Below are 26,216 nucleotides of genomic sequence, written 5' to 3'. Positions count from 1 at the left end.
GTGCATCTCTGGCTGATCTTGAGTCTTTCATGCAGGTGAAGGCCAAGACAGACATGCAGAGTACTTGAATGTTGAAGGTGTGCCTAGTCATGAACTGAGCTCCTTAGCAGAGGGTAGAAGCCTTACTGGTTCAAAGCCCTGAAGGAAACCTCCAGATAGTGATCTCAGCTGATCACTAAGCTCACTGAACAGAGACATCGCTGATCACGTGCTGCCGGGAATACAGACCTCAGAGTTAGTTTGGGAAAGTCACTAAAGAAATAAATAGCTGCAAGAACAATCGCCAAAAAGCCAGCCGCAGCAACAAACCTAGGGGAGACAGTGGTGAGCCCTGATTTCCAGAGTTGCCATATTATATTATTCTACTTTGCAATAAAAAATTCAAGATGCCTAAGGAAACAGGAAAGTATGGCCCATACTCAGGAAGAAAAGCAGTCAATAGAAGCTGTCCCCGAGGAGTCCCAGCTATTAGACTTACTAGACAAAATGTTGAATCAGCTGTTACCAAAGTTCAGAGAGCTTAAGGTATGTGGGGATGATCTTTGGCCTTTGTACATCACTATGTGTGGACTTTGTTACCACTGGGTGTGAGGGTTTGTTAAAGAAGTATAGAACGTTTTTGCTGTTCTTGAGAAAGCTAATCTTTTGTGTTCTGGAACGGCTAATGTGGAGGCTGTGATCCAGTAAATCTGTTTCTATACAGTTCTCCACAGCTTCAATCTCAGCTTTATGAAAATACATATATACTAGACCCTTTACTCCAGAGTTATTTGAGAGCAAAAGATTTGAAAGAAGCAAATGCCCATTGATAGAAGACTGATACTTAGTCATGCAAGGGGATACTATATTACTCCATTAAAAAACAAAACAAAACTGTGGAAGGAGTCTTGAAAACAAATAATCAGTGGTTACCTACTGGTAGGGAAGCAGGAGGGAAGCTTTTAATTCCATGGTATATTTAATCCATTTCTTTCTTTGAACATTTAGGGGACTTCCATTTTTCAGCTATTACAAATACCCTTAAGGTGAACATCCCCATGAATACTTTTCTGTGTTTGTGTTCTGTCATTTCCTTGTGGTAAATTCCTAGGGAAAGAATTACTTAGTAAAATTTGTTTTATTAATTGCTCAAATTATTTGCCTGCTTTTCTGATGAGGTATTATTTATTTTTAGCCATTAGCAAAGGCTCTTTAAATGTGCTGTTTGACCAAAAAAACTAATGAAAATGAAAATTAATTTTAAACATTTATTTGAAAGGCTCTTAACCTCTGTTTTACACGGAACTACATTTTTCTCAAAATACTGTAAAATACTTTATTACAGTAGATAATTTTCATGAGTTGCTTTCCATTTCTTTGAAATAAAAGCATATTTTGACCTTAATACTTGAAAGTACTTTAAATTTTTTTAAAGTATTTTTTCTTTCATCATTCATGACTATATATTGCAATAACACTGTTTTTCACATTGCAGTTTGCAACCATTAGTCATATAATCAGTTTAGTAGCTCTCAGCAGTTAAAGTAATTAAAAAGAAAATATAACAACACCATCTTTTGTATTATTCCATGAAATGCTTGTTTAGCTATTTTACAAAGTATATGTATACCAGGTTGTAATGTAAAATTGGACTCATACAATGAGTCACAATTTAAAATATATATATTTTCTTTTTGGAAAACTGTTGGCTGGAATGTTAAGAGTGGAGTTCCTGCCTGTGTTTGTTTCCCAGCTCTGTCACTTTGTCACCTTTGTGACCTTCAGTTAGATCTCTAACCTCTTCATACCTTGTCTCCTTAAGGGTAACATAGAAATAATGTTAGTACTTAAGTACTTTGTAAGGTTGCTATAGAGATCAAATGAGTTTATCTAAGCAAGGCTAAATTAATGTTAGCTATTCTTGTTAGCATAGTTATTACTACAGGTTCATTGTTCATTATAACAAATTTTAAAAGCACATTAAAAAATTGTAACTTCCCATAGTCTTAATACACAGAGATAAACACTGAAAGAGTCCTTTTCCCCCTAGTTTCCTGTAAGTACCGAAAGTTTAATGCCAACACAGTCTTTAGTAATTCAGTAAGAATTCTGCATTTGTTTACGTGGACATAGAAGAGATACTTTAAAGATCAAGGATCCTAATGTGTCCAGAATTTTGGGATATAAATATAAATTTGAGATAAGCTAAACTAGGTTCACAAAAGATAAGAGTTAAGCCTAAGTCACTTTCTAGAATAAAAATGGAAGAAATGAAATCAAGAAGTCTGAACTACCATGTTTACAAAGAAGCGATTATAACAACATTGTAAGGGACAACTATGCGTCCCAGGTGGAGCTACTGGTAAAGAACCCACCTGCCAGTGCAGGAGACATAAAAGAGGCAGGTTTGATCCCTGGGTCGGGAAGATCCCCTGGAGAAGGAAATGGCAACCCACTCCAGTATTTTTCTCTGGAGAGTCCCATGGACAGAGGAGCTTGGCAGGGTATAGTGCATAGGGTCGCAGAGAGTCGGACATGACTGAAGCGACTTGGCAGGTATGCAGGGCCAACTATTTCATTCATTTCTAAAGCTGAATACAGGAGATGCTTTAAATATTGCCCTTGTTCTAGTCTTACTCAACAGGTGAACACTGTACACAGCTGAGGTTGGCCTAGTTCAGAGTGTCTGTACGGTTCCTCTCTGGGTGATCTTATCCCTTCCGTGACGTTAAATCCCATCTAGATGTCCATAGACTGTGTGTTGTTAGCTCACAGTGTCCCTCTGAGCCCTGGACTTAAAGATTCAACTTCCTATTTAATTCTTTTCTTGGAAATTGCACAACTTCCTACTTTATATCTTTTCTTGGAGCCTCTTGATGAAAGTGAAAGAGGAGAGTGAAAAGTTGGTTTAAGACTCAACATTCAGAAAACTAAGATCATGGCATCTGCTCTCATCACTTCATGGCAAATAGATGGGGAAACAGTGGAAACAGTGACAGACTTTATTTTCTTGGGCTCCAAAATCACTGCAGATGGTGACTTCAGCCACGAAATTAAAAGACATTTGCTCTTTGGAAGAAAAGCTAATACCAACCTAGACAGCATATTAAAAAACAGAGACATTACTTTGCCAACAAAGGTCTGTCTAGTCAAAGCTATGGTTTTTTCAGTAATCATGTATAAATGTGAGAATTGGACTATAAAGAAAGCTGAGCGCCAAAGAATTGATGCTTTTGAACTGTGGTGTTGGCGAAGACTCTTGAGAGTCCCTTGGACTGCAAGGAGATCAAACCAGTCAATCCTAAAGGAAATCAGTCCTAAGTATTCATTGGAAGGACTGATGCTTTAGCTGAAGCTCCAATACTTTGGTAACCTGATGCGAAGAGCTGACTCATTGGAAAAGACCCTGATGCTGGGAAAGATTGAAGGCAGGAGGAGAAGGGGACGACAGAGGATGAGATGGTTGGATGGCATCACTGACTCGATGGACATGAGTTTGAGCAAGCTCCGGGAGTTGGTGATGGACAGGGAAGCCTGGCGTGCTGCAGTCCATGGGATTGCAAAGAATCAGACAGGACTGAGCAACTGAACTGAAAAAAGTTGTCATATTTAAACGGATTTTTGATCCCCGCCCTCCTCCCCCCTCCACACCGCCCTTATTGAAACTTCCCCTTCCGAGGATCTTGACTATCAGCAGTGAGCATCTCTCAGGTGCTCAAACCTGAAACTGGAGAGCATCTTTTATTCTTCCTTCTTCAGCATCCTCTCCCTTCAGGCCGTCAGCTGTTCCTATCAGATGTACTCTGTTTGTCTCCAGTGGGTCCTGTTCTCACCATTTCTGCAGTCACTGTCTGGGCTGCCAGTTACGTGTTACAGGAGCTGCACTTCTCTACTTCTGCTTTTGAACCCAGCAGCTGGGGTCATTCATCATAATACAAATAAGACAGATCCTCTGATTAAAAACCATGAATAAATTCCCATTTCATTTAGGATAAAATCTACATTCCTTATGCTAGCGTCTGCATTACCTGGCTCCTTCTGCCCTTCCTCCTCTCTCCCACTTCTCATTGTTCTTTCTGTCACTTTGGCCACACTGGCCATTTATCAAGAGCTGAACTCACCTAGAATTTCTAGCTTGAAGACTTTGTGTATACACTTTACATTTTTTTCTACCTGGGACACTTCCTCTCCCTCCTGAAGAATCCTTTATGTGTTGCTTTTCATCTTTCTGGTCTCAGTTTGTTACTTCCTTAGAGGGACTTTGCCCAACCACCCAGTCCAAAGTAGGAATTCTTTTATTACCCTGAATCTGTTTTTCTCCATCACAGCATCCTGTTCATTTCTTTCATCACATCATAATCTATTTATATATTTGTTTATTTCTGCATCTTTCTCCCTGGGGACTGTATTGAAGGATTTAGTGATTCTTATTTTCATATATGAAGTGAAGTAATGAATGGATCAGTGAGTAAAAAGTAAATTTTGGAAGCAATACATTTATAAAAATTCTTATTTCCAACTTTTATGTTAATGTAGGTTTTCTTGGATGATCTTTTAAGTTTTCAGTATTATAGTATTCTGTCACTAGGGGGCAGTTACACCTCTCTGATCAAATTTACCTCCTTTATTATCTCAGACTATTTATATTTTCTTACTGTGTATTTCCTTTGTGTGACTGTTTTGAGGGAAATTATTCAAATTGTGTGGTCCTGATAATGATCATATAAATATTTATTCATGTCATGTTAATTGATTCTTTATGGCTCTGAAATCAAGCTTTACTTTAGAAAATTAGGTTTTAATATTTATATATCATTTCATATTTTTAGGATATAATATTCCAGCATAGCTATCCTCTGGAGTTTTGTTTGAGAAAGGGGTTAGCAATCTTTCTTGTCAGCATCATTATAGAGCTCCAAGTTTTTTTAATATAATATAAGCTACAGATATACACACACTCACACACCCATGAAACAGTCTGTTCCTGGTGGAAAACTCTTAAGTTACATGAAAGGAGTAGTAGTCTGCAGATAGCTAACTTACTCTGGGAATTAGTTTTTTATGACAGGAATTTTAATCTTTAGTATTAGTCTTGTTAAAAACAAAAAGTTTTATTCATCATCAGCCTTGAAATTAGCCAATAGCCTTGCCTTACTAAACAAAATACCTTAGTTAACAAAATATCTTACTTATTCTTAACATAATTTTAAAATTATACACATTTGAAATTGTACAGATTAATAATATTAAGTTTCTTACTCTAGTAAAATCAGAAGTACTGTGAAGCCCAAAACTTTTGTCAAGAATCCCATAATTTCAAGCTGGCAGACTGTGTGAATTACAAATTGTATATTTGTTTTGATACCTTTTACAATTACAAGCCAGTATCTGTCAGCTTTTGTCAGTATCATGTAAACTGTGCTGTTTCCAGATATCTGATGTCTGTGTGATTTTTGTTGACTGTAGTGCTGATATTTTAAACTGTGATTATAGTTTAATATCATTTTAAAGCCCATGACGGTTTCAGCCAAGCATTCATTAAGTGTTAATGCTGAAAAATGCATCTGAAAATGAATTATTTTGGAACAGCAGTTAAATGTGACAGAATGCAGTGAAGGAAGCCAAAAACCTGTCATAATTTCTATTACTGCTAATTTAGGAGAAAGAACTCTGAATTATTAGGCAAAATGCCAGCAAAATTACAGCAGCACTGAACCGTATGTATCTTTAAGTTCATGACAGTTATTGGACGATGGTAAAATGTTGGTACCACGGGCTCATGAGGCTGTAATGTGTCCCTGAGTCATATCAGATTATCGTCTGTTGTAAGGCATGGAGTATTTTTGATTATTTGAAAGGTGGACATAGTAGTGTAAAAAGTTTCACTTCAAATGTTTGTTCTACTTAAGTATATTTTGCAACAAAAATAATGATTTGAAGGTTAAAGCTTTATGGACCGTAAGAATCCATTTTGTTTCATTGAGAATATAACTCTCGAATTATGAGACTTCTAACAATTTCAAAATCTTTGAGAATGTATTCCTCATAAAATGTGATCATGTTATGTTTAATATATTGTGAGTATGTATCTGTATATATAAGTATATAGATACAGATATACATGTGTATATACACACACATATCTACACATTTTATCTATTAATTTACTTTTATATAGCCAACGTCTTACAAAGACACTTAAAACCAACAGTTGTCAGTACTGCTTTGGGATTGTGTATAAGCATAAGTCACATAACTTTTGTACTTTCAGTTCCCATCTCTACACATGTATTATTGTATCAATATACCCATATTTTGATCAGCTATCATTTTAACTTTTAAAATTTATTTTAGATTATCATTTTTAGATTGAAGGTTCTATAGTAGTTGCTGCTTGTGTATCCTTTTTTGTTTGATAAATTGTCTCCCACTGTTTTGTGGACTTGTTCCCTATTGTATGTGATTAGCATAAAAAATAACAAACACTTTTCATTTTTGGGATAGGTTTTGTTTACCACATTCATTTTCAGGTCAACTTCTTAGCATTTGGAATTTGTTTTCCCATGGAAATACTGTTACACATGATGGCTAAATTTTCAGGCCAACCCACAGAACTAACTTAATAGCTAACTAACCATTTATACCCTGGTTTCTATGAGAGACTGCATTTTAATGTCTAACTTTTAATACTAGATCAAGAACTTCTGAACTCCTTGGGCCCACCTACTGCATATGCACAGTGCACGTACCCGCTCATATGCTATAGGAACTCCCCTTTGCATCCCAGTTTGGTAGTAGGAAAATATTTACTGCTGATTTCCAGTGCTGGTGATTTCACGGTGGATAGGAACCTGGGAATTCTATAATGCGGAAGATAAGTTAGAAGATGAAGCCCAAGGGGAGCGTCATTCACTTTGTTCTTGTCTGTAGCGTGTGCAGTTTGGGTTGTGGTTTAGCGGAGTTTGGAGCTGCAGGGATGGTCAGTAAGGACATGAACTTGGTGTCAAATAGGATACAGAATTGGTGGCAGCTCCTGCATTTTAACTAAAGACAAGTGGGCAGTGCCGGATCAGCTCTGGTGTAGATCCGGTGCTGATAAAGGTATCTGTGAAAACCTACAGCTGACATCATGCCCAGTAATGAAGGATGAAATGCCTTTCTCCTAAGATTAGGAACAAGCTTAGAATGTCTGTTCTTACCATCTTATAACATCAGGATGAAAGTCTTAGTCTGTGTAGTGAAACAAACAAACAAAAAAAATCAAAGGCATACTGATTTAAAAGGTTTTTAGATGGCTGTTTACATAGAAAATCACAAGGAATCTTAAAAAAAAAAAAAACCTTAGACCTAAGTGAGTTTGGCAAGGTCCTAGTACGTGATCAACACATGAAAATCAATTGTCTTTCTGTATACCAGCATGAATAGTTGGGAACCAAAAAAGTTTTTTAAAAGAACATTTACAGTACCTACCCCAAATGAAATTTTTAGGTTTAACACAATATAACATCAATATCTTGAAAATTATAAAACTGATGAAAGAAAGCAAAGACTTAAGTAGTTGAGAGACATACTATATTCATGAATTGGAAGACAGCATAGTAAAGATGTCAGTTTTTATTGATAATATAGATTTGTTACATTTCCCGTTAAAATCTCAGCAGGATTTTTTGTGGATACAAACAAGCGATTCTGAACTTTTTACAGAAAAATGAACTACAACAGCCAGTTTTAGAAGAGAAGGATAAAGTTGGAAGAAGTATGTGTAGTACAGATATTAAAACTTGATGTTACAGTAAGCAAGGCAGTCTAATAATAGCAAAAAAAAATACATCTAGTTGATTTTTTTTGGAAGAGCTTTACTGAGATTTAATTCACATACCATATAGTTTACTCATTGAAAGTAAACTGTGTTTTTTTTTTTTTTTTAGAATATTCAGTTATGTAACCATCACCACTATTGGTTTTGTTTCCTAGCTTTATTGACATATAATTGACAACTAACATTGTGTAAGTTTAAGATGTACAATGTAATGGTTTGATACACATAATCAGTTGCAAAATGATTATCCCAATAGGGTTAACCTCACATCGTTCCTTTTTTTTGGTGGTTAAAACATTTAGGATTACTCTCAGCAAATGTCAAATATATAACACAGTGTTGTATCTATAGTCACCATCTTTTACAGTAGATCCCCAGACCTTGTTCATCTTAAAGCTGAAAATTTACACCCTTTGACAACTCTCCCCATTTCCTTTAGCCCCTGCCATCGCTCTCTGTTTCTATGAATTTGACTTTAGATTCTACATATAAGTGAGATTGTACTGTTTTTGTCTTTCTCTGTCTTACTTATTTCAACTTAGCATAATTGCTCAAGGCTTATTCTTGTCTCACAAGTGCCAGGATTTTCTTCTGTTTTATTGCTGAATAATAATTGTGTGTGTGTGTGTGGTGTATGTATATCTTATTCATTCATCCATAGACATACACTTAGGTTGTCTTCATATCTTGTGAAAGTCACTCAGTTGTGTCCAAATATTTTCTCCTGTTCAGTAGGTTGTCTTTTCAGTTTGTCAATGGTTTTCTTTACTCTGCAAAAGCTTTGAAGTTTAATTAGGTCCCATTTGTTTATTTTTGTTTTCATGTCCTTTGCTTTATTAGACAGATCCAAAAAAAAATACTGCTATGATGTCGAAGAATATTCTGTTTTTTTCTAGGAATTTCATGGTTTCAGGTTTTACAGTTAGGTCTTTAATCCATTTTAAGTTTATTTTTGTATATGGTGTTAGAGAGTGTTTTGGTTTCATTCTTTTACATGTGATAGCCAGTTTTCCCAGCACCATTTACTGAAGAGTCTGTGTTGTCTCCATTTTGAGTTCATTTTTATCTATGGTGTTAGAGAATTGTTCTAATTTCATTCTTTTATATGTAATAGCATTTCCCCAGCACTATTTAATGAAGAGACTCTCTTCTCCATTGTAAATCACTGCCTCCTTTGTCAGAGAGTAATTGACCATGGATGGGTGGGTTGGTTTCTGGGCTGTCTATTCTGTTCCGTTAATCTGTGTGTCTGTTTTTATGCCAGTCCCATGTTCTTTTGCTTACTGTAGCTTTGTAGTATAGTTTGAGGTCAGGGAAATTGATACTTAGAGTGCTGTCCTTTCTCAAGGTTATTTTGGCTTTTTCAGGTCTTGTGTGTTTCCATACAAATTAAAAAAATTTAGTTCTAGTTTTGTGGACAGTGCCATTGGTAATTTGATAGGAAGTGTATTGAATCTGTAGATTGCCTTGGATAGTGTGGTCATCTTAACAATATTAATTTTTCTAACCCATGAACACAGTGTATCTTGGTCTGTTTGTATTGTCTTTCATTTCATCAGTGTCTTACAGTTTTCTGAGTATAGTTCTTCTACCTCCTTAGGTACATTTATTCCTGGGTATTTTATTCTTTTTGATGCTATTGTAAATGGAATTGTTTCCTGAATGGAGAAATGCAGGCTGTGCCTCCGAGAGCACAGCAGGCACGAGGATTTTCTTCTGGGTGATGAACCTGCTTTGTGTCCTGGTTGTGGTAGTGGGTGCACAAACGTATACATGTGTAAGATTCATAGACCTGTATACCGAAAAGACAAAAGTCAGATGCTTATTGACTGGGGGCCTACCTCTAATTACAAGACCAGGAAACAAATTGGCAGAAATACCCACCATGAAATCATGAGATGAAAAAAAAAATTTAAAAAGGAGTAACTTAAAGTTTTCTTCTCACAGTTTTAGGCTGTCTTTTAAAATCTTTTTTTCCTCCAGACACCTTATCAGAGACATGTCTTCACTGTTCTCTAATTTTTTTCTTTTTTTATAGAATGTATGGTTTAAGGGAAAAAAAACCCTCCCCAAAAATGCTCAGATTGTTGTATTATTTTGAAGTTTTGCAGGATAGACTGTTTCTTCTTTTAAGTACTATTCACAGGGTTTGTAAAGCTTTGCTCCAGATTTTTTTTCTATAGTGATATTTGTACCACAACATGACCATGTGTGTCTCTGGTTCAGTGATAGCCATTTTATACAGGCTGAGTTGATTTCATCCTGAACCTTAAAGTTTCTATTATATTTGAGTTTCTTCCCAGTACAAAGAATAAGAAAAGCATATCTATTGACAACCTGTGATAGAAAAAGTTTGAAATAAACTGTAAAATCAGGAGGAATCCCAAGCATGATGTGTTTATCTAAAGAATAAATATGGGGCTAGAATGTGTAATAGGAACTTGAGTGTAGGAACCAAAAGTTAATCTTTTGTATATATTCAACATTTGTCAGATTCTTATTAGAATACTCTCTTCAGCTCTGAACTTGGCATCCTAAGCAAGATGTGGAATCAGCTGGCAAGGTTCCTGAGAGGAGCTATGAAAATTATTAGAGAATGAAAATAAAGCCTTTAAGAGAAGGTTAAAAGAATTGAGTTTTCCTAGGGAAGAAAGCGAAGACCTAGAACACGGATGGTAACTCTTCATTTTGACTGACCAGGTGGTACAAAGAATGTCCTAAATTTTCTGCAGGGATTTATTGGCATGTGGACTTTTCTGTGAATTCCATGATGATTGAGACCATATTGTATGCACTGGCTTCTTCCCTGGGCTTTTCTGATATCACCCTTTTCTGGTTCTCTGTCTTCCAGTTGACACATCTGTACTTTAAGTCCTTTTCTGGGTGGGTGGGGGGACGTGTCTCTTTGACTCTCTCAGTCTCTTATCCTTCCTTTCCTCTTTTCCCCCTCCTCTCTGGTGAGATGTCATGACTTTAGCTTCTGTCTTGTCCATGTCAAACCCATCCTTTACACACAGGCACCAGCAGGATCTATCCAAAATAAACATGCCATGTCACTTTCCTACTCAGAATCCTTTAGTAGCTTCCTAAAACTTCAGCAGCAACCACTGTTCTCCAGGGGCTGGATTCAAGAGGGGTGGTAGAGTGACAGTTGCTGGTAATCCCCAGCCAGAAACATCTCGGAGGCAACCCACCCTGAGAGTGTGCTGGTTTACCCACCCAGTGTGTGTGCTTACAACGCACGCTCAGGCTCCTTGGGAGAGCTTGGGAGGCCTCTGTGCTTGGTCCACCATCTGCCTCTGTAGCCAGTTCCCAACTCCGCATTCTGCCCAGGATCGTGAGTTTGTTTTTCTTGTATCTTCTGTTACGCATTGCTTGCATTTCTCAGGATTTGTGTTTTTAATAATAAAAATTTGAAGCTTTTTAAAGCTTTTTAAATTAGGGTAGTTGCTTGGTATATTTTAGGGAGGGTTTTACTTACATTTTAAGACAAAAGATGCTGAATTTCCTGAACTTTGTCCCCCAATATCTCCAGATGGATTTGACATTTTAGTTTGAGTTTGTCTGGATTGGGTACTGATCAGATAAAAACAGAAAGCAAAATTAGTATGTATTTATTGAATACTAGTAAGCAAATCCATTAAGAACTACAACTCTTCTTTGTGGAGTCATAAAATATTAGAGTGAATAGGCCCTTAGGTATCATCTACCTCAATCTCCCATGATACAGATGAGAAGAAAATTGAGGTCCTTGAGACGCCTGCCCAGGACACAGCGGACAGTATGGCAGATTCTTCCAGAGCCCAGCTGGCCTCAGGGTTGCACTCCACCAGTTCTCCTTTTACTGCAGAGGTTTTCTTTCTTTCTACCTCTCTGCCTCCCTACTTGGTGGCTCAGCGCTAAAGAATCCGCCTGCCACTGCAGGAGACGTGTGTTTAATTCTTGGGTTGGGAAGATCCCCTGGAGAAGGAAATAGCAGCCCATTTCAGGATTCTTGCTGGAGAAATTCCCATGGACAGAGGAGCTGGGTGGGCTGTAGTCCGTGGGGTCGCAAGAGTCAGACACAACTTAGCGACTGAACAACAACTTGCCTACCTTTTTTTAAGCAGAGGAAGCCCATTTCCTTTTAAGTAAAATATATCCATTTACCTTTTTGTGTGGAAAGCCTCAAATTTATGCAAAAGTAGAAAAGTAAAGTGCTTGTTCAAATAACTAATTGGTGTGGGTATATATTTGTATATTACATAAATGTACTGTATATACATATTTATATATTTAATATATAAACATACATATAATTTAATATATAAGAAAGTTGAAATTCTTTTAAGTTTTCTTGTAACTTCCAAATAATAATAATTGCCAATACTGAATAGGTCTTACTCTCCCAGTCAGCCATGGTTGCAAGTACATATGTTAAGCACACATTCATGTGTAATGCTTGCAACTGCCCTGTGAGGTTGGTACAGTTACTACTGAGGAAATTCAGGCATGGAGGGTGGAGGAGCCCAACGTGAGGCCATTAGTAAAAAGTGGAGCTGAGATTGAAGCCAGGCAATCTGGCTCCAGAGTACATGCTTATGACCCCTGTACGTCACTGTATGGTATGTCTCTGCTTCATCTTGTTTCGCTTTGAATGAGATTTAATAAAATCTGCTTTGAATGAAATTTAATAGAAATGTTTAAGGAAGCCTCTCTTCTTTCTTTATGTTTTAAAATAATATGAGTAACAAATGTTTAAATTGTGAAAGAACAATTCTTGTTACAATGATAAATTTTTTCACAGGAAAAGTAAGAAATTCACTAACTATTGATAGTAGTTCTATTAATATTTTATATAATGCTTATTGACCAAGAGAATCTAAATCCAACTGATGTTACTTCCAAGAGTCTATAATCTTTACAATTGTATAATGGCTTTAAAAATTATTTAAAAAGGAAACCAGAATAACTTTTTTAGGTAGAATTTAATGAGAACATGATTATGGATGATTCTGTTTTATTGGGTCATCTTTTGGATGCTGTATTTTAAGGAAAACCCAACCAGACTGAGAGGAGGGATTTAGAACTATGTTACTATGTAAGAAAAATCTGAAGGACCTGGGTATGCTCAGCCTGGAGAACATTTTTAAATATATGAAAAGCTGTTGTTTAGAAGGATTCACTAAATAAGCTCATAGACACAGAAAGTAGAAAAGTGGTTGCCAGGGGCTTGGCGGAGATCACGGAAATAGATGAATAGGTAAAAGGCTTTAAAATTTTACCTCTAATATTAAGAACTGAGGATCTAATGTAAATCATGGTGGCTATAACTCTGTTGCTGAGAGAGTAGACCTTACATATTCTCATGGAAAATAAGTAAATAGACATATATGGGGTTGCAGGTGTATTAACGAGTCCTGAGAGGAGTCCTTTCACAGTACATGCATATATCAAATCATTATGATGTGTGCTTTAAATATCTTACAATTTTGTTAATTTTACCTCAGTGGAACCAGAAGGAAAAAAACGATTGGACTCCATGGGGTAGAGTTGGAGCAGTAGGTGGAAAGTTACAGAGTGACAGACTTCAGCACAGAAGCAACCAAATGTGAGATCGACCAGCTTCAGCAGGAGGATTTCTTTGTCAGAAGTTTTTGAGCAGGAGCTGGGTAAACCCTGGGAAAAGGGTGTTGGAAAGCATATTCAGTCAGAGTTTGGTTGGACTAGATGACTTTTCGGTTCCCTTTTTATAGTGCCTGGCGTGTAATAGGCACTCAATAAACAACTGTAAAATTAATGACTTTTAAAAACATGGAGCAGGAGAAATATTCTCTTTATTTTAAACCAGTGTGACTCTTAAAGTGACTTCTTTGATTCTGTCCTGATTATCAGTTCAGTTCAGTTCAGTCGCTCAGTCGTGTCCGACTCTGCGACCCCATGAATCTCAGCACGCCAGGCCTCCCTGTCCATCACCAGCTCCGGGAGTTCACCCAGACTCACATCCATTGAGTCAGTGATGCCATCCAGCCATTTCATACTCTGTCATCCCCTTCTCCTCCTGCTCCCAATCCCTCCCAGTATCAGAGTCTTTTCCAATGAGTCAGCTCTTCGCATGAGGTGGCCAAAGTACTGGGGTTTCAGCTTTAGCATCAGTCCTTCCAAAGAAATCCCAGGGCTGATCTCCTTCAGAATGGACTGGTTGGATCTCCTTGCAGTCCAAGGGACTCTCAAGAGTCTTCTCCAACACCACACTTCAAAAGCATCAGTTCTTCGGCGCTCAGCCTTCTTCACAGTCCAACTCTCACATCCATACATGACCACTGGAAAAACCATAGCCTTGACTAGACAGACCTTTGTTGGCAAAGTAATGTCTGCTTTTTAATATGCTGTCTAGGTTGGTCATAGTTTTCCTTCCAAGGAGTAAGCGTCTTTTAATTTCATGGCTGCAGTCACCATCTGCAGTGATTTTGGAGCCCAAAAAGATAAAGTCTGACACTGTTTCCACTGTTTCCCCATCTATTTCCCATGAAGTGATGGGACCGGATGCCATGATCTTCATTTTCTGAATGTTGAGCTTTAAGCCAACTTTTTCACTGTCCACTTTCATCAAGAGGCTTTTTAGTTCCTTTTCACTTTCTGCCATAAGGGTGGTGTCATCTGCATATCTGAGGTTATTGATATTTCTCCCGGCAATCTTGATTATAAAGAAAGATTGAGAGGGAAGAATATTTAACTTTATTTAGATATCAGTTTGATTACTTTCTGATCCCTCTTACATACCACAAAAGCTCCTATAAATTGTGTTGAGTTCTCCAGGAAAAGGTAAGTAACTTCTACAGCTGTATGTAAATTATTAACTATATAAATTTAAAAGGCATAAATTTTTGTATCTATACATGTCTCATTAACTTCTAAACTCTTTGATATTAGGTTTTGTATTTTTGAGTCTCCCTCACAGCATCTAACCCATAACCTCTTAAAAGTAATATTTGAAAGTGATTTCCAACTCTGTGTGTATCGGGTATGCGGAGTTGTCCCTAATTCTCATTATTATTCAGAAATAAATCCTACCATTGATGTGTGCTAATGCTGATTTTTAAATTTAGAAATTACTTAATTCCAGTCGATTTTGAATCTTGCTGAATGTAGAGAGGAGTGCTTTCAATGTGTGTTGCTTTTGTAGGTGCATGTGAGGGAACCTTGGCTTGTTCTACCTGTCACCTCATCTTTGAACAGCACATATTTGAGAAATTGGAAGCAATCACTGATGAGGAGAATGACATGCTTGATCTGGCATATGGACTAACAGATAGGTAAGATTTTCAGACCATTTCTGTTGTAAGAATCATCTGGGAGGGTGAAAGTTTTATTTGTTCATGTCTGTCTCTGACCAGAGACATGTAATCTGCGTGCATGTAATAGTGTTCTCCCTGTGTAGACAGATAAGTCGCAAACTTTGAATATCAAATATATGACATTTCTCCATGTATTCTACAGTTTAACCCTTATGAAGCTTTCCTTTTAACAAAAGTAAAAAAAAGTTAACTGGAAGTATTAGAAGATAAGTTCTGGATCCTAATAAATCTTCTTTCATCTGTTTTTATTCAAGGAATTAATATTTGTCACATTTAATGAGTTGGGATGAAATATAATGCTTTTTTATGGTATTCTTGAAGGACAGATTTGATAATTGAAAGAAATTATAATGAAAAGTTTTACCTACTTGTGAGAATACAGTTTTCAGAAACTTTATAATAGTTATGTTAAAATGAGTAGTTTTAATTGTACATTGAAGAAACTCAGATCTTATTCTTGTTATTAATAGAATTATTCTTTTTTTTCTTTTCTTTTATTTTAACTTTACAATATTGTATTGGTTTTGCCATATATCAAAATGAAGTGGTAAGATTTATAGTAGTAAGTGATATCAAGTGATACTTTTTTTCTTTTAATTATCTAGTCTTTTGGTTTGAGTTAGGGAAGATATGGAGTTAATTTAATGTTTCAAAGGGCAAGATAATCAGAGTTTACTTCAGGTTGGCTTTGACTTTTAACTCCAGTTTTGTGGCCCTAATGAAAAATAGTTGAAAACAATAAAAAAGTAATAATAAACTTTATTTCATGTGTATTATGTAACCACCATTTTCTTAGACCCTTGATGTAAACTCTGTAATCCTCAACAAAAGTTTTTAGTTCATTGGTATTTATTGTGGCTGCCACCTACCAGTCTCCCTCATATCTTCAGGTGCCACATTCTCTATCAACACCTCCTTTTCTGTTCTAAAGGATAATACACACTACACACTCAGTGGTTGTGTCGATTTGGTTCTGAAAATTGTTTCTCTCAATGTGAGGGGTAAACCATAGCTAACTGCTTGCTCTTTTATTCAGATAAAATTTATAGGTGCACGTAACAGATAATACTCTGAACAAAAAGAAAAAATGAGAGGAAAGGGAGAGCTTCATTAAAGGAGAGATACAAGACTGTGAGAAGATATAAGACCTATTGCAAATGTAAGCTAGCCAAAAATTTTGATGGTAAAATTTAGACGTTTTAGAACAAAATAATGGAAAGCAAGAAATAGCTTTTATGACATTTTATAGCTGGTATTCTTATGTGCACAGAATTGTAGTAGAAATGCTCTGTGGGGAAAGTTCAGTTCAGTTCAGTTGCTCAGTCGTGTCCAAATCTTTGTGACCCCATGAACCATAGCATGCCAGGCCTCCCTGTCCATCACTAACTCCTGGAGTTTACCCAAACCCATGTCCAGTGACTTGGTGATGCCATCCAACCATCTCATCCTCTGTCGTCCCCTTCTCCTCTTGCCTTCAATCTTTCCCAGCATCAGGGTCTTTTCCAATGAGTCAGCTCTTGGCATCAGGTGGCCAAAGTATTGGAGTTTCAGCTTTAGCATCAGTCCTTCCAGTAAACACTCAGGACTGATCTCCTTTAGAATGGACTGGTTGTATCTCCTTGCAGTTCAGGGGACTCTCAAGAGTCTTCTCCAACACCACACTTCAAAAGCATCTATTCTTCAGTGCTCAGCTTTCTTCACAGTCCAACTCTCACATCCATACATGACGACTGGAAAAACCATAGCCTTGACTAGACAGACCTTTGTTGGCAAAGTAATGTCTGCTTTTTAATATGCTGTCTAGGTTGGTCATAACTTTCCTTCCAAGAAGTAAGCGTCTTTTAATTTCATGGCTGCAGTCACCATCTGCAGTGATTTGGGAGCCCAGAAAAGTAAAGTCAGCCACTGTTTCCACTGTTTCCCCATCTGTTTCCCATGAAGTGATGGGACCAGATGCCATGATCTTCATTTTCTGAATGTTGAGCTTTAAGCCAACTTTTTCACTCTCCTCTTTCACTTTCATCAAGAGGCTCTTTAGTTCTTCACTTTCTGCCATAAGGGTGGTGTCATCTGCATATCTGAGGTTATTGATATTTCTCCCGGCAATCTTGATTCCAGCTTGTGCTTCTTCCTGCCCAGCGTTTCTCATGATGTACTCTGCATAGAAGTTAAATAAGTAGGGTGTGGGTAAAGAGTATAATGCTTTTAACAGGTAGGATTTAGAAAGCATTCATAAAATGGAATGAAAATAATTTTGTTCAAAAATGGTAACTGCATGTAAACTTCTGTTTCTAGGGTACTATATATTTCCAAAGATTAAAGGAAACTCAGTCTTTAGATCTAGGTTTATTTTAAAATTAAGTTTGATGTAAGTGTCCTTGATTTTTAGATTGAAGAGCATTTTAATGTTATTAGAGAGTGTACTTAGCCTTGATTAATAATGGACTGATGATCCTTTAGTAACAAGAATAAGTTCTGATTAATTTTCTTTAATGTACAATTAAAACTATTCATTTTAACATTATTATTATATTTAAGTTTTTCTAAAAACTGTATTCTCTCAAGTAGGTAAAACTTTTCATTATAATTTCTTTCAATTATCAAATCTGTCCTTCAAAAATACCATAAAAAGCATCAAATTTCATCTCAACTCATTAAATTGTGGCAAATATTAATTCCTTGAATAAAAATAGATGAAAGAAGATTTATTAGGATCTAGAACTTATCTTCTAATACTTCCAATTAATTTTTTTTTACTTTTGTTGAAAGGAAACTGATGATCCAATATTTCATCATTGTATCTCTAGTGCCTGACTCAGAAAGGGCATCATCACCAGCTGTTTTTGGAATTAATGGTTGATAGCTTCAGGAATGATTTGTGAATCTATTTTTGATAGTTGTCATTGCTCCCTGCAACCAGTTTCCATGGATAACCTACACAGAGGCCTCATTTTCATATTTGTAAAATGGGGATAATAAAATAGTACCTACCTCATAGGATTGTTGTGTCATGTCAGTAATGCATGCTCGTGCAGCTCCTTAAATAGTGTCTGATGGAAAAAGCATTCACTCAGTGGTTGTTGTTGGCATTTTAACTATAAAATATTAACTCATATGCCAGACATTTACTGTAATGCCTACAATCTTAACAAAGATTGTTTCTAACCTTCAGAGTTTGCAGTATTATCACCACCTTATGGGACAGGGCTTCGTTCTCAGAGATTTGCCAAGGCCACATAGCTGGAGAATGACAGAGCCCTGGTTTCAGTCAGTTACATTGGACCCCAAAGCCCTTGGTTTCTTGCAGTTTGAAGCTCCTTCTTTGCTTTGAAAACCAAACTTTAGAAGTCAAGTTAACACACCTAGTATATTTCGCTGTTAGGTGTATATGACAAAGTGGCTGTAGAAAATGTCTTCAGGGTTTGCACAAGTGGGAGATTTTGTGGGGTTAATAATGAAAATTAATTATGGGAATTATGGGAATGACTGGAGGAGAAGCTAAATGCTGGTTGATAGTAGGCAAGTGAATGTGTGAAGGGGGAGAGCCAGCAGGAGAACCAATATTCCTGCTGGTTAAGGAGTGGTGAGATGAGCTTGCAGATAGAAGAGAGATTAGTTGAAGATATGAAAGTAGCTGTGGTACCTGCCCCGCCAACCCCCACACAGAACAGCTCTGTGCTCCTGAACCTCCCAGGGATGTTTCCTTCCTGCAGCCCAGGGTCTGGCCCTAGGTTCCTTTAGGATGTCTAAGACCTTGTCTAGGCAGTGAGCTCAGGGGACCTGGGCTTTGTTTTCTGTCTCCTCCAACCTCTTTCCAACACCTTATCCCATCGAAGTCACCTCAATAAATAATACCTTATTGTTTAATTTGTGGCTTGACCTGTGAGTAGTTTTTTTTTTTTTTTTTTGCATTTTATTTTATTTATTTTTTTTTTTTATTGTTTTTTTTTCTCTTTTTTTTTTATTTTAATTTTTTCCTGAACCCTCCTCCCTCCTCCCTCCCCATACCATCCCTCTGGGTCGTCCCAGTGCACCAGCCCCAAGCATCCAGCATCGTGCATTGAACCTGGACTGGCATCTCGTTTCATACATGACATTTCACATGTTTCAATGCCATTCTCCCAAATCTTCCCACCCTCTCCCTCTCCCACAGAGTCCATAAGCCTGTTCTATACATCAGTGTCTCTTTTGCTGTCTCGTATACAGGGTTATCGTTACCATCTTTCTAAATTCCATATATATGCGTTAGTATACTGTATTGATGTTTTTCCTTCTGGCTTACTTCACTCTGTATAATAGGCTCCAGTTTCATCCACCTCATTAGAACTGAGTCAAATGTATTCTTTTTAATGGCTGAGTAATACTCCATTGTGTATATGTACCACAGCTTGCTTATCCATTCATCTGCTGATGGACATCTAGGTTGCTTCCATGTCCTGGCTATTATAAACAGTGCTGCGATGAACATTGGGGTACACGTGTCTCTTTCCCTTCTGGTTTCCTCAGTGTGTATGCCCAGCAGTGGGATTGCTGGATCATAAGGCAGTTCTATTTCCAGTTTTTTAAGGAATCTCCACACTGTTCTCCATAGTGGCTGTACTAGTTTGCATTCCCACCAACAGTGTAAGAGGGTTCCCTTTTCTCCACACCCTCTCCAGCATTTATTATTTGTAGACTTTTGGATCGCAGCCATTCTGACTGGTGTGAAATGGTACCTCATAGTGGTTTTGATTTGCATTTCTCTGATAATGAGTGATGTTGAGCATCTTTTCATGTGTTTGTTAGCCATCTGTATGTCTTCTTTGGAGAAATGTCTATTTAGTTCTTTGGCCCATTTTTTGATTGGGTCATTTATTTTTCTGGAGTTGAGCTGTAGGAGTTGCTTGTATATTTTTGAGATTAGTTGTTTGTCGGTTGCTTCATTTGCTATTATTTTCTCCCATTCTGAAGGCTGTCTTTTCACCTTGCTAATAGTTTCCTTTGATGTGCAGAAGCTTTTAAGTTTAATTAGGTCCCATTTGTTTATTTTTGCTTTTATTTCCAATATTCTGGGAGGTGGGTCATAGAGGATCCTGCTGTGATGTATGTCAGAGAGTGTTTTGCCTATGTTCTCCTCTAGGAGTTTTATAGTTTCTGGTCTTACGTTGAGATCTTTAATCCATTTTGAGTTTATTTTTGTATATGGTGTTAGAAAGTGTTCTAGTTTCATTCTTTTTACAAGTGGTTGACCAGATTTCCCAGCACCACTTGTTAAAGAGATTGTCTTTAATCCATTGTATATTCTTGCCTCCTTTGTCAAAGATAAGGTGTCCATATGTGTGTGGATTTATCTCTGGGCTTTCTATTTTGTTCCATTGATCTATATTTCTGTCTTTGTGCCAGTACAATACTGTCTTGATAACTGTGGCTTTGTAGTAGAGCCTGAAGTCAGGTAGGTTGATTCCTCCAGTTCCATTCTTCTTTCTCAAGATCACTTTGGCTATTCGAGGTTTTTTGTATTTCCATACAAATTGTGAAATTATTTGTTCTAGCTCTGTGAAGAATACCGTTGGTAGCTTGATAGGGAGTGCATTGAATCTATAAATTGCTTTGGGTAGTATACTCATTTTCACTATATTGATTCTTCCAATCCATGAACATGGTATATTTCTCCATCTATTAGTGTCCTCTTTGATTTCTTTCACCAGTGTTTTATAGTTTTCTATATATAGGTCTTTAGTTTCTTTAGGTAGATATATTCCTAAGTATTTTATTCTTTTCGTTGCAATGGTGAATGGAATTGTTTCCTTAATTTCTCTTTCTGTTTTCTCATTATTAGTGTATAGGAATGCAAGGGATTTCTGTGTGTTGATTTTATATCCTGCAACTTTACTATAATCATTGATTAGTTCTAGTAATTTTCTGGTGGAGTCTTTAGGGTTTTCTATGTAGAGGATCATGTCATCTGCAAATAGTGAGAGTTTTACTTCTTCTTTTCCAATTTGGATTCCTTTTATTTCTTTTTCTGCTCTGATTGCTGTGGCCAAAACTTAGTTTTGGAAGCATCCTTCTGGGAGCTGAGCTTCAGAGCTCAACAAGGGAGCAGTTTCTGGGCCTACCCCAACAACCTGTTACTTTGGACAAACAAACAGATGGACAAATGGAGCACTCTGAAAGTTTCTGTAAGCTTGAAATAAACTGTATTTTTCTTTAAAAAAAAATTATGGGAATTCCCAAAATTAATTAATAATGAAATCAAGGAAGACTTGCAATCCGGCTCCTTCTCTAGAGGTTCTACACTGATCCACCTTAGAGCCGGAGACCTTCCAGGAGAAAGTAGGGGAGTGAGAGCGGTCCCAGCACCACTGCCTTACCTCTCAGGTTATAGAACCAGGAGGGTTTCCCCATGTTCTCCTATGTACTTCTGGTTCTTCCGTTACTGTGCTTACTTGATTCTGCCCTATATCATTGATAGCTTTTTCCATCCTCTTCCCCAAGTTCCTTGAAGACTAGCATTACTTAATTTTATATGAACACCAAGAGTATAACCAATAGTCTGTCTCAGGCTCACCACAATCTTTGTCTTGTCTCATTTTTGCTTGACTTGCTTTGGCTTGAAATTGGCTTGCCTCTTTTTCTCTCTTGTTGAAAGAGCTTAATGCATAATTGAAGATTTTCAGTTCAGTTCAGTTCAGTCACTCAGTCCGTCCGACTCTGCAACCCCTTGAACTGCAGCACACCAGGCCTCCCTGTCCATCACCAACTCCCGGAGTTCACTCAAACTCATGTCCATTGAGTTGGTGATGCCATCCAACCATCTCATCCTCTGTCGTCCCCATCTCCTCCTGCCTTCAATCTTTCCCAGCATCAGGGTCTTTTCCAATGAGTCAGTTCTTCGCGTCAGGTGACCAAAGTATTGGAGTTTCAGCTTCAGCATCAGTCCTTCCAATGAACATCCAGGACTGATTTCCTTTAGGATTGACTGGTTGGATCTCCTTGCAGTCCAAGGGACTCTCAAGAGTCTTCGCCAACACCACAGTTCAAAAGCATCAATTCTTCAGTGCTCAGCTTTCTTTATAGTCCAGCTCTCACATCCATACATGATCACTGGAAAAACCATAGCTTTGACTAGACGGACATTTGTTGGCAAAAGTAATGCCTCTGCTTTTTAATATGCTGTCTAGGTTGTTCATAACTTTTTTCCAAAGTGCAAGTGTCTTTTAATTTTGTGGCTACAGTCACCATCTGCAGTGATTTTGGAGCCCAAGAAGATAAAGTCTGTCATTGTTTCCACCGTCTCCCCATCTATTTGCCATGAAGTGATGGGACCAGATGCTATTATCGTAGTTTTCTGAATGTTGAGTTTTACGCCAATTTTTTCACTTTCCTCTTATTTTCATCAAGAGGCTCTTTAGTTCCTCTTCACTTTCTGCCATAAGGGTGGTGTCATCTGCATATCTGAGGTTATTGATATTTCTCCTGGCAGTCTTGATTCCAGCTTGTGCTTCCTCCAGTCCAGCATTTCTCATGATGTTCTCTGCCTGTAAGTTAAATAAGCATGGTGACAGTTAAATAAGCATGGTGACAATATACAGCTTTGACTGACTCCTTTCTGTATTTGGAACCAGTCTTTTGTTCCATGTCCAGTTCTAACTGTAGCTTCTTGACCTGCATACAGGTTTCTCAAGAGGCAGGTAAGGTGGTCTGGTATTCCCATCTCTTTAAGAATTTTCCAGAGTTTGTTGTGGTCCACACAATTAAAGACTTCGGCACAGTCAATAAAGGAGAAGTAGATATTTTTCTGGAACTCTCTTGCTTTTTGGATGATCCAGCAGATGTTGGCAATTTGATCTCTGATTCCTCTGCCTTTTCTAAATCCAGCTTGTACATCTGGAAGTTAATGGTTCATGTACTGCTGAAGCCTGGCTTGGAGAATTTTGAGCATTATTTTACTAGCATGTGAGATGATTGCAATTGTGCGGTAGTTTGAGCATTCTTTGCTCAAGATTTTCTAATTTAACAAATAGGAACTACTGGCAGAAAGGGATTTTTTTCTATCAGCAGTCAATGTTTTCCATGACTGTAGTTGTTCATTGTTGTTGAGTCACTGTGTTGTGTCTGACTCTTTTTTGACCCCATAAACTGGAGCTGATTTCCTTCTCCTGGGAATCTTCCCAACCCAGGGATCAAACCTGTGTCTCCTACATTGGCAGGTGTGTTCTTTACTACTGAGCCAGCAGGGAAGCCAATGACTGTAGTACTTACTCCCTTTCAGGGCCCCTCCCAGAGTCCCTCATTGCTCACTAGTGAAAACATGAACCACCCCTTCATTGATGTTCAGAGCTGTCCGTGGCCTGACTACCTTTCTAGCCCATCACTCTTCCTGTCCTTGTCTGGCCTGCACAGCAGCCAAGTCAGAAATCCATATTAACTCAAACATGCCTTGAACCCCTATTACCTTTGCCTCAAATGCCTTTCTTCTTTATCTTTTATTAAGTATTAAATCCTATCCAATCTTCAGAACCCATTAGAAACACCATCTCCCCAGCTAGAAGTCAGTGCTTTCTCCTCAGACCTTACAGCTTTCTCTCTCATGACATTTGTCACAATCTCACATGTTAATTACCTGTGAATGTGTCTCAGCTCTTCTATTTGATTTAAAGTTCATGCCTTAATACTGATATTAGCAAATAATCCTTACGGTAGTCCTGTGAGGAACTCACTTATTATCCATCTTTAGGATGACATTCGGAAACTAATATTTGTCAGGATTAAGAAAGTTGCCTGTGAACACGTCACATTCAGTGCTGGATCTGAACCACATTCAGTCTGTGTGGTTCTAGCCCCTGTGCTGCCTCCTCCTGCCGTCCGTGGTGCCCGACATGTAAGAGGTGTTTAGTAAGGATCGAAGTGAACTGCTCTTTGCAAACCCACTGACATTTAGTTCTCTCCCTTTAGATGCTCAGCAGGTGCTTGATGAGTATGTTGATGAAATCAAGACCTGCATATCACATTCCATCAAATTTTTTGAAGGCAGTTAGAGTATGAGACAAATATAGTATTTATTTTTATGTGCCATTAAGAAATAAAAAGCTCTGCTAATTAAAATATGGTGTAAAATGATCTTATAACTTAACATTTTATGCTTGTTGAAAGATTTGTTTATACTTAGATTTAGAGCTACGAAGACATAAATTTGTACATCACTGTTTAAGATTCCTTTTTAAACATAAAATTGGTCATAATTCTGTGAAAAAAATGGAATTACAGTTATTCTTCCAGTGATAAATATTTACTTTCCTTTTATCAATTTATGCTGTTTCTGTATTTTTAATTTTTGTTTTGTAGTCTTTTTTTTTTTCTAGAAATTATTTTTATTTAAAGCATAATTGCTTTATAGTATTGTATTGGTTTCTGGCAAACAACAACATGAATCAGCCATAGTGTAATCTTTTTGGGCTGGAATTATTTTGAATGGTAATGAAATTCAGTACATAGTATTAACATATTTCCCATAACTCAGTTGAAGGGATGGATACCTCTGATGTGCCTGTCACCTCCCAGTGTAGTTGTGACTGTAAGGTAATTATTTTCTTGGCATTGCTAAAACCCCAGTTCTCTTCTCCAACGTTGTGTCTTCTCATTGTTTCATTGCCTGTCGTTCCTGTCACCAAAAATCAGTAGTTCTGATGAAACAATTAGTAGAAGATAGAAGCTAGAGGTTAAAATAAAACTTTGACATATCAACCTTTTTGTTTTCATGTTTACATTCTGTTATTCTCTAGTTGAAAGGGTTGGATGTATCTTTTTTGACTTAATGAAAACTTAAAAGGTAAATAAATCCCAGTGTTCTGGGTAAGAAAAGGTCGTATTAACTTTGTTGCCTTGTGAATAAGATATGCTTAATACTAAACCGTACCTTTCCCCTTTTTTATACAGATCGCGGTTGGGCTGCCAGATCTGTTTGACAAAGGCTATGGACAATATGACTGTTCGAGTACCTGATGCCGTGTCTGATGCCAGAGAGTCCATTGATATGGGCATGAACTCCTCAAAGATAGAATAAATAGGAATATTTTCACAACATTTTACCCTATTTTTATAATTATTATTTCTTAATGTAATTAAATGAGAACATGGATGAATGGATTTATCATTATGACTAGATTTACTAAATTCATCTGATACAACTGCTGAATTTTGTAGTTCTGAAAGTATGCCATTTTTATTTTGATTAAATTATAAAAACAAATACTAGAAAGTAGTTAGTATGAAAAACCTTATATATTTTACCTGTGATTGATCAGCAACATAAATCTTACGCCTACCTACCTATAAGTAAGTAGGTTAAAAAAGGGTGTCATTATCTCTCTTGGATGTGGGTGGAGGCAGAGATGTAAGGTGGCTTGTCTAGGGTCATACTGCTAATTAGAAGGTCAGTACTAGAACTGTACATGTTTAGATCGAAACTGGGGAAATTAGGGATCTCATTTAAAATCTGAGCACAGATAATAAAGCACTGTCAAAGATGTTTGGTCTCAATTCTGACTGAGGTGGAGGAGTAAACTAAAAATTAAATGTGTTTTTTTTTTTTTTAATCTTGATCAGAATGGTCTGTCTTTGTAATCTTTAAAAAGTAATGCTTATTTATAAATTTCTCCCTGTGACAGAATGGATATCTTACGGATTAGGTTTTCTCTGTCCTAAGAAGGGAACGAGGGGGCTACCATCCCCTCGGCCAGGACAGCCACGTGGTGTGCAGTGAGCATGCAGGCAGGGTCCTGGAGGACGGGGGGCTTGAGCCCTTCAGATCACCATCCATGCATGGCAGACATTTGTATTTTATCTTTATTGTGAATAAACTGATAAATGACAATAAAAGGGTATGAAGTATGCTCTTGAAAGTGTAATGAAACAGCAACTATTTTGGACTAATGGGGAAGGGCAGAAAAAAATTAGTGCAAAGTGAATTGTAAAGTTGAGTTAGCTTCAAGTATATCTGTGCACTTTGAGCATTAGAAGCCAGGTGCTAGAATCATCTGAAGGCTTATGATTCCCTCATGTGACTGGCAAGTTGATGCTGGTGTCCGCTGGGGATCTAG

General features: G+C 37.3%; 1 protein-coding gene across 1 annotated transcript in view; it reads left to right on the top strand.

The window, feature by feature from the left end:
- Window positions 1–25,643, top strand: part of FDX1 (ferredoxin 1) — a 35,114-nt gene extending 9,471 nt beyond the window's left edge. The window contains exons 3-4 of the mRNA XM_005889823.3: window positions 14,964–15,093; window positions 25,054–25,643. Of these exons, the coding sequence (XP_005889885.2) occupies window positions 14,964–15,093; window positions 25,054–25,180 (257 nt within the window). The 3' untranslated portion in view covers window positions 25,181–25,643. The remainder of the gene's footprint in view (window positions 1–14,963; window positions 15,094–25,053) is intronic.
- The last annotated feature ends 573 nt before the right edge of the window (window positions 25,644–26,216 follow it).

The sequence above is a fragment of the Bos mutus genome, chromosome 15 (genome assembly GCF_027580195.1).
Source record: "Bos mutus isolate GX-2022 chromosome 15, NWIPB_WYAK_1.1, whole genome shotgun sequence".
Lineage (NCBI taxonomy): Eukaryota > Metazoa > Chordata > Mammalia > Artiodactyla > Bovidae > Bos > Bos mutus.
This window is presented reverse-complemented; position numbering and strand designations above follow the sequence as displayed.